Source organism: Melozone crissalis, unplaced genomic scaffold (genome assembly GCF_028551555.1).
Source record: "Melozone crissalis strain CALT ecotype California unplaced genomic scaffold, PUWL_Pcris_2 ptg000029l_1, whole genome shotgun sequence".
NCBI classification, from domain to species: Eukaryota; Metazoa; Chordata; class Aves; order Passeriformes; family Passerellidae; genus Melozone; species Melozone crissalis.
In genome coordinates, this window is record NW_026535807.1 from 10,196,158 (window position 1) to 10,209,979 (window position 13,822).

Sequence of the window (13,822 nt, forward strand, 5' to 3'; positions counted from 1 at the left end):
GAAAGCTGAGCAGCTCTGGGCTGCCAGGCATGGGGAAAACACTCCCTGGAAAAAAAAAAAGGCTCTTTTTTGGGGAGGGAGGAAAGCCTCCCCTTTCCCCAAGTTTCCTCTTCTTTTTTTTTTGCCATGAAGGACAAATTGCCTGGTGCTGCTGAGCTGGAGAGGCTGTGCACAGCAGGGAGGGTTCAGCACACACTGCCCTGCCTTGGGTGTCACTGCCTTATCCCTGCTGCAGTCTGTGGGGAAAGCAAAGCAGCTGACTGCCTCTCCCACTTTGAGGGGCACCTTAGAGGATGTGTATGTAGATATTTTAATAACTTCAGCTTAGTGCTTTACTTTGTAAAGCTTTAATAGCTCAAATTTGGCACTGGCTTGAGCAGTCCTGGCAAGTAACTCCTGTCCCAACACCATTTTCCTCCTCCTTGCTGCATTGTCCCCACCAGCTCAGAGAGGTCCTCTCTGGTGCTTGTGCTGGTCTTGTGAATCAGGTATGGCTGGTGCTAAAGCCAAGCTGCTGGGGACACCGCAGCCCTCTAGGATCCTGAACATGTGAAACTCCTTCTGCTTTTCTCTTATTAACACAGGTTTGGCCCTGCTTCCTCCAATCCATAAAACACCTAGACTGGAGCCAGTGGCTGGTGCAAGGGACTCCAGGATCAAACCCCAGCGCCCAATGCACAGCTGCTTCTCTGCTGTGTGCTTGCAGCAAAGCCCTGGCACTGGCACGTCCCTTCACTGGGGGATTTCTGGGCAGAGCTCAGCTTAATCTGGTTGTCACTGTTGACAGAGGCTGGGATGGGAACACGTAATGGATGCCATCTGTGTCCTACTTGTGGCACTCAGCCGTGCCAAGGTGACCCACGCTGCACCATGTGCTGGGATTGGGGTTCCCCCCTGCAGGAGGCTCTGGGGCTCAGGGGTGCTGCGGGGCAATGACAGAGGGCACAGCAAGATGTGCTGCTCTCCAGGGCACCCCTTGGTGGGCAGCCAAGCTTCAGTGTTGTGCCTCTGAGCTTAGTGCAGGGAAAGGCACTTAAGATTTAAAATTGCTTCCAGCCTCAAGAGAAATGATATAACCAAAGGAAATGGTTTCAATAAAAAGGGATTTTTCTCCTTTTTTTTTTTTTTTTTTTAATAAGGGCAGTGAGAGGCTAGTTATTTGGCTGCTCAGCCTGTTTACTCTTCCCTCTTTTTTTCTTGTCTGTGCAAATGAGAAAGGGTCTTTGCTAACAGAGCTGATATGTAACCCCAGAGCTTGGATCAGCATTCTTGTGACTCTGTCTGAACTTGCTCCTCTAAGAAAGCACCCCCAGCCCCTCCAGTGAGTGGGCAGCACTGCTCTGTCCCCTGGCACCAGTTGCCAGAAGCCCCTGAGTTCTCCAGGCATCCTCTCCCTTCCCTTAAAATCAGAAATTTGATGCTTAAATACCTGCAGACTCCTCAGCTTCTAAGAATTTTCAGTACCTCACAGCAGGCCCTACTTGGCTTTATACTTGCTGTGTTGTTGTGTTGGAGCAATTTGGCCAGGGAGGAGTTTTGGGGATGTGGTTGTCTGACTCCCTTTTCCTCCACAAATTTCAATTTCAGAGCAGACTTGTGAGGGTAGCAGAGCCCAGACAGGGTGGGGACATTTCATAGGGATTTCTGTCTAACCCAGCAGGGAAATCACTGCCAGCAGTGGGCCTGGCTTTGCTGCTGTGTCTGTCATTACTGAGCCCAGCTTGTCACTGGGCTGGACCCACCCTGCCACAGACACCAGCACCCCAGTTTCAGCCAACAGTGACTTTTATTTGTATTTAGTCCTCACAGCTCCCAAACAAGCAATAGCATTAAAAAAGGAGGAGGTGGAAGAAGAGAGTTTCTTTCTTGCTACTCTTTAGTCCTTGACTGCTGAGCTGCCCCTTTGGGCTCAGTGCAGGTCCTGGACTGAGACACCCACCCAGTGCTGTGAGATGCTTGTGGAAGGCTTACCTTGCTATAAGCTTTAGAGGGAATAAAGGAAAATGTGGAGTGTTGGCAGAGAATGAGATTGGCTGATTTTGAACCCTGTGCAGGCAGCTGATCTAGACTCTAGTAGTGGGCAGTGAAACAATACATATATTTTTTTTAGTGTCCCAGGTTTTATTTCCCACTGTATTAGCAGTGCAGGCAGGCTCACTCCTGACCACCAGCTGTGCCCCAATTAAATCTCAGGTTCCTGTCAGTGTTGTGGGATGAGGCTGAGGAAGAGCACTGGAGTTTGGGAGGGATTGGGTGCCTGCCCTGGAGCACCACAGGTGTTGGGGTGGCTGCTGGGACCCTGGGGAGATCCCAGATGAACACCTTGGGGAGGAAGGTCAGTCAGGGGTTCCCCCACTCCTGGGTGCATTCCTGGTTTTTCTTTGCAGGCAAAGGAGGGGCTGTCACCATCTCAGATGGGAACAGGGGTTTGTTTTCAGGGATAGTCAAATCATTTATTTTTCTCCCCCCACTGCTTCCACTGACTGCCTCCATCCTAACACAGTAATTTTCCAGAAACTCTCTGTGAGATGGAGCTTCCTTAGCAGGGACAAGCAAAGTGCCAGCCAGCAAACACAGCAAGTCTGAAAAGCCTCCTTCAAGGGAGACACTGCTTCCAAGACATACTTGAATACACTTGGGCTTTTTTTCTCTTCAATGACAGTCTCTTTAATCCTCCAGCTGGTAAACAACCCAATCTGTGGTGCACAGCAAAGTCTGGAAGGAAACCTCCTGATCACTGAAGCTCCATTTTGTTCCACTGGAAGGAGAAACTCAACAGCTTCACATGGGCCATGAGGGAAGGGGCCAGGAGCTGCACAGCCCAGCAAGCCCAGAGCACAGCAGAGTGCCCAGCACACTCACAGCTCCATAGCAAACCCAGAGCACAGCAGAGTGCCCAGCACACTCACAGCTCCATAGCAAACCCAGAGCACAGCAGAGTGCCCAGCACACTCACAGCTCCATAGCAAACCCAGAGCACAGCAGAGTGCCCAGCACACTCACAGCTCCATAGCAAACCCAGAGCACAGCAGAGTGCCCAGCACACTCACAGCTCCATAGCAAACCCAGAGCACAGCAGAGTGCCCAGCACTCACCAGGCTGGAGCTGCTGGAGGCACTGGGAGGAAGGGGCTGGCTCCTTACTAACTTCTGAGCCACGCTGGACTGTGGCAAAGCTCAACAGTGCAGCAAAGGAAGGGACTCTCCCTTTTATGCTGGGGAGTAAATGAGTATTTATATAAAAATGGGATGGTGTACAGACACACATATGCAGACAAACATAAGCCAAATGTCTATTAACTATTATAACCATACACAAAAGTAATCAGTATATAATATGTAGATTGACCCAGCAGTAATTCTATTATACATTATAATATAATCATTATTTTCATTGTATATTTGTGCACACATGAATGTATCAAAGTGAGGCTGTTCTTGTTTCTTGTGTCCCTGGGAGCTCCCCAGTATCTCCTTGGGGGCCTTGCACAGGGTTCAAAACCAGCCTTGGGCCAGACTCCAGGACCAACCTGACCCATTTAGAGTCTCTTGTCCCCAAGCTCTGCAGCCTGAGGCCAGGATGGGACCCTTTCAGGGGGCTGGGGGGACATTACTGCCATGGTCCTCTCTTCAGTGCCACATCCCCACCTCCAAGAGGAGGAGAAAAGCAAATCCAGTCACACTTTAGAGGTGGCTCAGGTCTCCTTGATGCTTTCGTCCTCTAAAAAGAAAAAGGGACACAGTGAAACACTTTGAAAAGCCCAACCAGGAGCCCTCAGAGAAATGGTTCCCAGTACCCGCACAGGGAATTTCACCGCCTGTAGTTGGGATCTCCGGTCACACGGGGTCCTCCTCGCTCCGTCCTGCTCCCGTCCCCCTGCGCTTTCCGTGGGCCGGGAAGGTTCGGACCGAGCCTGCGGCGAGGGCGGCGGCTGCCAGCAGCATCCCGACCCTAAAGCATCCTGATCCCACAGCATCCCTGCCCCGCAGCATCCCGACCCTTCAGCATCCTGATCCCACAGCATCCCAGCCCCGCAGCATCCCGACCCTACAGCATCCTGATCCCACAGCATCCCTGCCCCGCAGCATCCCGACCCTACAGCATCCTGATCCCACAGCATCCCTGCCCCGCAGCATCCCGACCCTTCAGCATCCTGATCCCACAGCATCCCAGCCCCGCAGCATCCCGACCCTACAGCATCCTGATCCCACAGCATCCCTGCCCCGCAGCATCCCGACCCTACAGCACCCTGACCCTACAGCATCCCTGCCCCGCAGCATCCCGACCCTACAGCATCCTGATCCCACAGCATCCCTGCCCCGCAGCATCCCGACCCTACAGCATCCTGATCCCACAGCATCCCTGCCCCGCAGCATCCTGACCCTACAGCACCCTGACCCTACAGCATCCTGATCTCATAACATCTTAACCCCACGGCATCCTGACCCCACACCGTCCTGGCCTCACAGCATCCTGACTCCACAGCATCCCGGCCCCATAGCATCCCTGTCTCACAGCATCTTAACCCTCCAGCAATCCTGACCCCACAGCATCCTGACCCCACAGCATCCTGACCCCATAGCATCCCTGCCCCACAGCATCTCAGCCCCACAGCGTCCTGACCCCACAGGATCCTGACCCTACAGCATCCTGACCCCGCATTATCCCGACCCCACAGCATCCTGACCCTACAGCATCTTAACCCCACAGTATCCCTGCCCTGCAGTATCCCGGTCCCAGCAATCTGGCCTTGGCACAGGCTGAGTGATTTTTGTCCTAAAAAGCTCCAGCCCAGGCTGAAAGTGTTTGTTTCAGAAATACAAAGTGCCCCTTTTGTGTTTGCATGGTTAGGTTTTCCTTTGGAAAGCTTTGGGTTTAGGCAGAGAGGAAGCCAAGGGTATGACCTAAATAGTTTGGATTGTGGATGTTGTCTGTGGGGATTTTACAGAAACAGCCCAAAGGTGGGTACTTCTAAAGGTCCAATTTCTAAATGACCCAAAGCACACCTTTACAGGGTCCTGCTTTCAGAAGCTCACAGCCAAGGCTGCAGGGCTGCATTTGGTCCATGGGTGTGTGTCTGGGCTGGTCAATGGGTCAGTGGGTCAGGTCTGATGGGGATGCCAGGACAGGCTGCCAGTCAAACAGCCACTCACAGCTGGGACCACCTCCCCATTGCCACTGTTGCAGAAAAGGTTAGAAACCACCTGGCTGAAGAACAAAGCCCAGAGGCTTCTGTTCCCTCACTCTCACACCAAAGAAAGTCCAAAGCAGCTCCCAGCCAGCCAGATTTTGTCTCAACACCCACAGACAGCACAGCTGGGAGTGAGTGTTTCTGTCCCTGCCACTCACTGTGCCATCAGCTCTTCAGAGGTACTGGCAGGGAACAGTATTTAGGAAAAATAAAAACAAAAAAAACATCCAAAAATCCATCCATTTATGACCCTTCATCTGACCCCAGATTATGATTCATGACCAAAAGCGATGAAAAGATCTTGCAGCGACTTGAACAATGATTTTTCCAAGCAGAGGCAGCTCTAAGCAGGGAGCACAAGACTCCTGAGAAAGCAGGAGGAATGCACTCCAAGCCTGAACACTGCAGATGAAATTTGTTGCATCATATAATCTGTTTTTGTGTTTTGTGTTTCAGCTAGACAGGGAGATACCAAGACAGCATGAGAAAGGCCATTTCTTCAAGATCTCCAGTGCAGATTGGGAGAATCAGTCACACTGCCAGCATCCCCAGCAGCTTCATTTACTTTTCTTTTTCATTGCTTTGCTAAAGCCAATCTCCAATGGAGCAAGCAAGGAGGGAGTGTCAGCATACAGATGCCAGTCAGAGGCAGAGAGGAAAAAGGTTAAGATATAACAGCTGAAAGTTGTTAGATGGAAACACCATTTTTTTACAGATACTGAGAGCACTGTGGTTTCATAAAACCTCCCATTGTATTGCACTAATAAGTCAAGTGTTTGCAGCCAAGCCAGCAGACACACTCCACAGCATCTATTACCAGTGTGTTTATTTACAAAGGCAGCCAGCAAGCCAAAGCCAAACAGAAAAGAGGAAAAACTGAAATATGGACTGGCTTTAATTTAAAATCTTAGGGCTCAGTTTGTCATTTTCTTTTGTGTTTCACTCCCTCCTCCCTGTTCTTTCTTCAAGGAATGATTATCCAAAGGCAACCAGGAAAAGGACTGTTTCCCTCTAGGTGTCTCTCTCCCTGTTTTTATCCTCAATTTTTCCCTCTCTCTCACACATACACACACACAAACACACAGACTTTTCTGGCCTCCCAGTCCAACATTACCTCTCCATTACCACAGCAATCTCCCACATCCCAGCCCAGTGTTCCCCCAAACACTTTATAACTTTTCTAACTTTATGTTGTCATGGGAAAAGAAGCCAGCACTGCCAGCAGGGCCCTGACTGACCAGCAGGGCCATGGCCAGGACACTGAGGATGGTGTGATTTCATCAGAGCAGACACCTGCACCCCTACACTCTGTGTGGCTTCACAACTGCTGTCACCTGCTTTCAAAAATGGGAGGTGTGGGGCCTGGATTCAACGGATTTGACCAGAAATCCAGAGACATGCACACACAGGCACTCTGCTGTGATAGTTCAGGGGAAAGCACTGAGGACCTGCTGCAAGCCTTTCCTCTCTATCTTTGAAGAATTTTGCACCCCAACTGAGAACACGTGGAAGAAAAAGAACAAAAAATCCCTCCAGGGATAAAAATGTGGGCAAGTAACATACCTCTGTGTGTTATACCCCCCTCAGGAGGGATGGCATAAAGGACAAGAAGAGAACAAGACAAAAAGAAAAGGTGGAAGCAATTTTAAATAAAAGGAAAAAGTTACATTAAATTATTGCTTTATTTCTGGTTCTATGCAAGTCTCTGATACACTCCCCTCTGACCCTTGAGACTCCATGTCTGCCCCCAAACAGCCCAGTAAGGAGGAGAAAGACCTGAAGGGATCCTGCCCAAAAAAGGAGCCTTCCCAAGATTTGGATCTACAGAGGAGTCTCTTAGTTACAAAAAAGCTCCCACCAAGGCAAGAAGCATCCAGTCCCACCACCATTCCCTGTAGATACTGAATGCTGGGAGGGAAAGGGAAGGAAAAGCTCCAGCCCCAGTGTATTGAGAAGTGTTCTTCCTCCAGAGCATGCACGAACAAGGCATCAGGAGGTGGAGCAGACCCTAACAAAAGGGCACAGGGAAGAAGTCAACCAAGAGACGAGCTCAAGGCAGGAGGAGAGGAATCGTGGCAAGGTGAGAGTTATCCAGCTCTCCCTCACTGCTCCCCCGCAGCCCCCGCCTCACCGGAGGCGGAGGTACGAGGGGATGGAGTAATTGAACAGCAAGTAGTCCATTTTGTATAAATTAAAGAGTCTCCTTTGGTAGAAGGGGCTAATGTCCTGGAAGAACTGGGCCGTCATGTCGTCCGTCGTCCTGGTGGTCTTGGACGAAGCCGGGAACTTGACGCTGGCGTCGGCCCCCACCAGCTGCAGGATGTACTTGGCGTCTTCGGCCAAGGTCTCGTACTTGCCCACCACGTCGTAGTGGATGATGCAGGGGTGGCAGAGCGAGTGCACGCGCTCCCAGTGCTCGTTGAAGGGCTCCTCCTGCTGCGTGCGCGGGTCCAGCAGGTAGTAGACGAACTCCTCGAAGCGCACGTCATCGCCGCGCTCCAGGGCGCGCTGGCTGGGCTGCGGCCGGTGCCGCCGCACGATCTTGGTGCCGTAGCGCTTGTGGAAGGCCGTGTTGTAGCTGAGCGTGAACTTGTTGCGGTAGGCCGAGACCAGGCGCTCCAAGGGCTCCCGCACGAAGACGAACTTGAGGTAGGTGCGCAGGCGGGCGTTGATCTCGGTGACGCTGTACTCGGACAGCGTGCGCAGGTTGGAGGGCACGTGGGCCTCGTGTGCGGGGATCTCCAGAGGGTCCCGGTACTTGCCTTGCCCCGTCAGGACCATCATCACCCGCTTCCAGTTGGTGCAGGCCACTTTGGGCACGTAGCAGTAGAGCAGCCCGTGCGTGTCGTCCACCACCAAGTGCCGCAAGTCGTCCGGCCGCAGGAGACGCCGCTTGCGGGTGTAACGGCTGCAGATGTTGCTCAACATCTCCCGTCTCTGCTGGTGAACTGCCTGCAGGGACGACTGCTCAAACTGGGGAGGAAAAACCCAACAGAAATGGTCACCGGCTTGCCCAAGCTGATTGTGGCCTACACACAACGCTCGGCCCACAATTGTCCCCACTGCCTCCCCTGTGGCCTATACACAACACTCAGCCCAAAATTGTCCCCACTGCCTCCACTTTGCTGGGGTCACACATGTGGGATTTTGGGGACAGCACTCACTTTGAACACATCTTGGTTTGGTGCACTTAATGCTTGGACAGGGTGGCATCAAAAGAAAGGACAAAATGTGATGAGGAGCTGGATGAGGAGAAAAACCCAAGGGGGTGAGGGAAGAAGGGGTGGTGCAGAGAGGTTCAATAAGAGAGTGTTTTATTAAAAGCAGACACACACTGGGCTAATGTGCTCTCCCTCACACCAGTCTGGGGGGATGCACAGCTCCAGGGACAGAAAGCACAGCCCCAGGGACAGAACGAACAGCCTGTTTGCTGGCACAGGACCCTGAACACCTCCTGCTGCAATGGGGCATTGCTGCCTCACACTGACACCCATACACGTGTGCTTGCTGTGAACACTCAGCCAAGGGCAGAAACATGGCAGAACATTTGGGGATGCTGGATGGAAATGGACTGGGTGCTCTGCCAAGGAAAGGCAAATGGAAATGGTCTCTAACACTGACGATCAAACCCTGGTGAGCAGGAGGGGGGCTGGAGATGAGGTGGGGTGGCAGGTATGATGGAGAGGAGCAAGGGGCTGAGTAGGTAGTGCTGGGGACCTTCCTGAGGGCTCTGGGTTCCTTCTCCTGAGGGACTTCTTCCACACAGGCCAGCCCAACGCCTCAGCCCTGGTCACAGTTTCCTTTGGCCGCAGGGACAAGGAACCAACACATGGTCCTTTAACCCCTCTGACCCTCACATCAAGAGCTGGCAGCTGCTGCACTGGCTTACCAGAAGCCCAAAGTCCCTTAACCCCTGACCCAGCTGAAACCCCCTCACAGATCTGGGGACGTGACCTCTCCTGTCATGGTTTTCGTCAAAAATCCCAAAATGTCATTAGAACATCTGGGGAAGGAAACCATTTCCAGGAAGTCAGAAGGGGAAGGTCCCCTCCTCCTCCTGCCCACTCTGTCCCTGCTTTGCTCACAAGGGTTGGGAAATTTTGTGTTCCTCATTGCTGGGAACATCCAACAGCCTTGTCTGGGAACAGCAGCACCAAGCACCCGCTAACCTGGCGTGGCCCTGACCCCGCAGGGCTGCGGCTTTCATGCCATGCAGTGACCACCAGCTCCCAACATCAGAGTGGCTCCCACTTTGGGGTTGCAAACAGCCCTGCCAGTGCCAGAGGGTGCCACAGCAAACAGCTCTGCATTGCACAGGTGTGGTGACTCCAGATGAAGGGTGAGAGCAGGCCTTGCTGCCTGCATGGCTGTTGAGAGCTGTCACTGCCAGGTACGCTAAAGAACACCACTGGCTGTCAGGACCCAGGACATCTCTCTGGCTGTCCTGAGCAGCCCAGACCCCTGCCAGGGGGCTCAGAGACCCTGGCATAGAGCCCAAGATGCCCCTGTGGTTTTGACTATGACCCATGGAGCAAGTTACTGACCTTAGATAAAAATCTGCAAGCCATGACAAATTAAGTAGAATGACAGTGAATTTATCACAAGGTGAAAAAGTAGATTTCGGGGTTTCTAGAATAGGGACTCAGGGGGGCCAAGATGGAGGAATCTGGGTGTGTCCAGCCTTTCTCCTTCTTCTTCTTCTTGGCCTCCATCTTCTGCTGTGATGTTGGCACTTACAGATTGGTTTAGAGTAGAAGCTCACTGTCTAACATAGGTGATAGGTATGGGAAAGTAATTGGAAACATTGTACATGTAGTTTTTAGTATAAAGACATAACACTGCCCCGGGGGCAGGCAGAGTACCTGGATGGACCTCGGCAGGGCAGGAGAAAGAATTTTACAAATAAGATACAATAAACAGCCTTGAGACCGAGAAATTAAGACCTCTGACTCCTTCTTTGCGCTCTGGGCTGGGTAAAGAGACTTTCCAACTTTTCTCAGGGTCACTCTGACCAGCTAAAGATCCCAACACTTGGCCAGGCTTCAGGTGCTCCCTCACTGCTCCCTGGGGGCTAATAGGGTGTTTGGAGGGGCAGCTGTAAGGGCTTGTAAAGCTCCTGCCAGGAGTGGGATACTAAAGCAAACTGTGGGTGATCCAGCAGATCTGTCATCCTCAGAGAGACACTAACACCTGGGCAAACAGCTCCTTCTGCAAGGGATGAACCACACTCAGACTCTTTTGGATCTTACTTCCATAAAGGAAATAACCTCGTCCAGGTCACCTTAGTGACCACTTTCTCCAAGAACCTGTATGAGCAGTAAAGTGAGACAGGGACAGGAGAAAGCATCCCATCCTTACTCCTTCCAACAGGGACATGATAGGGGGAAATGCCAAAATGAAGGAAATTCAGGTGAACAGATGCTAACTGCCAGCAAGGTATGACTCTGACATTGTTGGTTACAAGGTTACAAAAAAAATACAGCACCTAGGGAGATTATAACCACAGCTGAAGAAGCATTCTCATGCTGCCTTGCAACACAGCCAAACCTTTCAGCAGAAATTCCTTTTGTTTGGAGCTTTCCCGTCAGCTTTTAGAACTGGAAAACCTTTTTTTGCAAGGGCTTAGGAAAAGAGGCATTTTAATAATGTGATTTTTTCAGGTGTTTTTCCCTGCACTTGCATAATTCAAAATTATTGGACCAGAGAGACAGACAGACAGACACTGTCTGCAGGCATGGCAACAAATAAATGTGACTACTTTTCAGCAGCCGCCCACTGGAATAAATGCATGTCTTGCAGTTATTTCAGAGCAAAATTGCTCCCTTCATTTCCTTCTCTTTAAAAGCCAGGGAAATTAAGTATCACTTTTAAGGAAATAGCACCATGACATTCCAGCAGCGCCAGGCTTTGCTGGCATCACGGCCAAGGGAGTCCATATTTGTAATTTTTCAGAGAGCAAATGTACTTTGGCTGCTTACAGACATAACAGCATCAACCTTAACACAGAGCAACACCGATGGGAAGAGCTGACTCTGGCTGCATGGGGAGGCAGCAGGGATGGCAGCCCACTGAGGGGCCACCAGCACTGCCCTCTGCTCCTGGGGCTGCAGCAGAGGACAGCCCCATGGACACAGGGGGACGCAGGGCACGTTTGGTGGCTGGGCACATGGCATGGCACCCGTTGGAGGGTGGTTTCCCACAGGGCTTCCTGCAGGGAAGTTGTGGGTGAAGATCCCTCTGCAAAGGGAAGTGGGGCTGAATTAGGGGAAAACTGCCTGCCCAAGGGGAAATGCAGCAGAAAGAAACACAGACTTTTTACAGCTCTGACCACAAGCCCCACTATGAGGGGCAAGCAGGACACCTTCCCTGATTCCTGCACAGGGAGGGACCCACTAAGCCCACCTGGAGGGGAGTGATCCTTTGCCCAGGCTGTGCTTGGCTGCTCATTTCTCAGCAGGTGTAGCTGGCACAGCTCAGAGTGATGGAGAGGCCTGAGATGCTCCAGGATTATAAATCCTCCATGGCTGAGTCCAGCTATATCTATTTAAACATACATTTGTGCACATACCTATCTGTGGGCATGTATATATAGCAGCTAACACAGAAACATCTGCCAATTATTAGCTCAGGAAGGGCAGCAATGAAGCTCTGGCCCAGCTATGATGGCACAGAGTTGGCTTTGAAATGTTCAGATGGCAAAGTCTCCCAGGTTTGCCCAGCTATGGCTTATCCCACTGGTAATTAAAACATTTACCCAAGCACCAGCAAGGGCCATAAGCAGTGTTTATCAAGCTACACCCCCAAGCAGTGTGGTCTTGTCTTTTAGACACAGCCAGAGGTTCAGCTGCAAGGACCCTGGGGGTGGCTGGAGCTGGCACAGTGCCCCACACACCAGAGGGTGGAAGAAAGGGTCAGAACTCAGTGCCCCACTCAATGTTCACCCCAGCACTTCTCTGTCCCTGTGCCCTTACCTGGTCACTCTCATACAGGGCCTGGAGTGGGCTGCGACCAGCCTTGCCTTGCCAGGTGGATCTCAGATCTTCAGAGGCTGAAAAAGGAGAGAGGAAAATCAGAGGGGTGGGAACGGTCTGCTTCCCTTGCCTTCTCTTGAGATGTCCAAGCTGGGATAAGACAACCTCTCCCAAGAAGAGACAAACCCATTTGGCTCTGGAAGTGATGCTCAAGCAATGCTCCTCCCTCCCACTTTGTAACAAAATCTGCAGTTAGGATTCAAAAGGTCCAGAGCTATTTTTTATCAAATAAAACTCCATAAATAAAGGTAACAATTACAATTTCAAGAGTAACCAGGAAAATTTTGATCCACATGCTTTTGGGAAATGCCACTTTGTCCAGGCTGTTTGTTTGAGGGAATGACCCAGAGGAGACAGGACCCTGCCAGCATTGCCACAGCCCTGTGAGGGGTGATACAGCCTCTGTGCTTGGCAGAGATGAAGGGCAGATCCAACACTGGCAGCTCTGTGCTGAGCCCCCACAGGCTCAGAGCTTGCACTTCCAGCCTCAGAGACACAAACTGGTCAAGTGCTTTGTCTGACCAGTAAATCAATTGAAGTTCTTATGCGCTTTGTATATTTTTTCCATCCCTTCTAAACCAGCAGTATCTTCTCTGGTGTTTGAAGCTGCAGACAGCCACCCAGGCAGTCCTTGCCCTCCCTGCCCTGCAGACCAGCTGTTTCATTTTGGAGGCCCATTTGCAGCAGCACCAAACCCAAGGCTGGATGTGGCCAGCCATAAGTGCAGCACCAGAAACCCAATCAGCGACAGCTGCCCAAGTTCTTGTGCTCATAAATTATTTAGGGTGCAACCACCTTCCAGGGTAGGAAGCATCTGCCTCAGCTCAGCCTCTGAGAGTGGGGGCAGAACCATGAGGCCTGGATATCCCAAACCCAACACATGGAGCCAGCCATGGCAGGGGCACAGGCTCTCCCTTGCAGTAACACTTCCAAAGAGCTCTCCCACCACTCACCCACCCTCTGCTGCCTGGCTCTGACTCTCTCCATTGGCAGAGAATGCCACAAAAATTTCCACATGACAAGGTTTGTAACCACGGGGGTTGTGCAGCCCTGGAGTCGGCTTCCACAGAAGGAATCACACCATGAGTTTTAAAATGGAGAATTCTGTTTTTTCTGAAGGGGAAGATAGGACACATTGTTCAGAAGACTGTGGCCTGGGGGGATCTTCCAGTCCTCCAAGTTCCTGGAAAAAGCATCTGCCACAAGACATTTCTGGCAACGTGAAGGTTTCTAACAGAAGCTTTTTGCATGGCAGTTTGGGGCTCCAGATCTTTTCATTCACTGACCGTCACTGAACAGCCCCACATTTGTTACACAAGTCCCAGATGGCATCTGTACAACCAAAATAACCAGAAGGAAAAATCCAGACCCTGTGTTCATTTCGAATGCTTGCATTTTGCTTAAATGAAAACTGCACCAAAGCACAGAGTCACCAGAGCCTCAGCTAAACATTATTCATTCCTGGAGCTGTAATTAGGGAGGAAATGACGGCCTGACCTCACAGAATTTCATCAGCAGTGCCTGTACGCTTGCGCGTCGGTGGAAATGACACTTCCTGCAGCGCTGCATTGATCAAGATGTGACTCAAGAGAAGAAGGTA

At 51.4% G+C, this 13,822-nt stretch overlaps 1 protein-coding gene across 1 annotated transcript in view; it reads right to left on the reverse strand.

Moving 5' to 3' along the window:
* Positions 1-6,884: 6,884 nt before the first annotated feature.
* The window catches only part of CHST13 (carbohydrate sulfotransferase 13), a 28,526-nt gene continuing 21,588 nt past the window's right edge, over positions 6,885-13,822 (reverse strand). Inside the window, exons 2-3 of the mRNA XM_054281203.1 lie at positions 12,163-12,239; positions 6,885-8,164 (exon numbers count right to left, since the gene is read on the reverse strand). Of these exons, the coding sequence (XP_054137178.1) occupies positions 7,319-8,164; positions 12,163-12,239 (923 nt within the window). The 3' untranslated portion in view covers positions 6,885-7,318. The remainder of the gene's footprint in view (positions 8,165-12,162; positions 12,240-13,822) is intronic.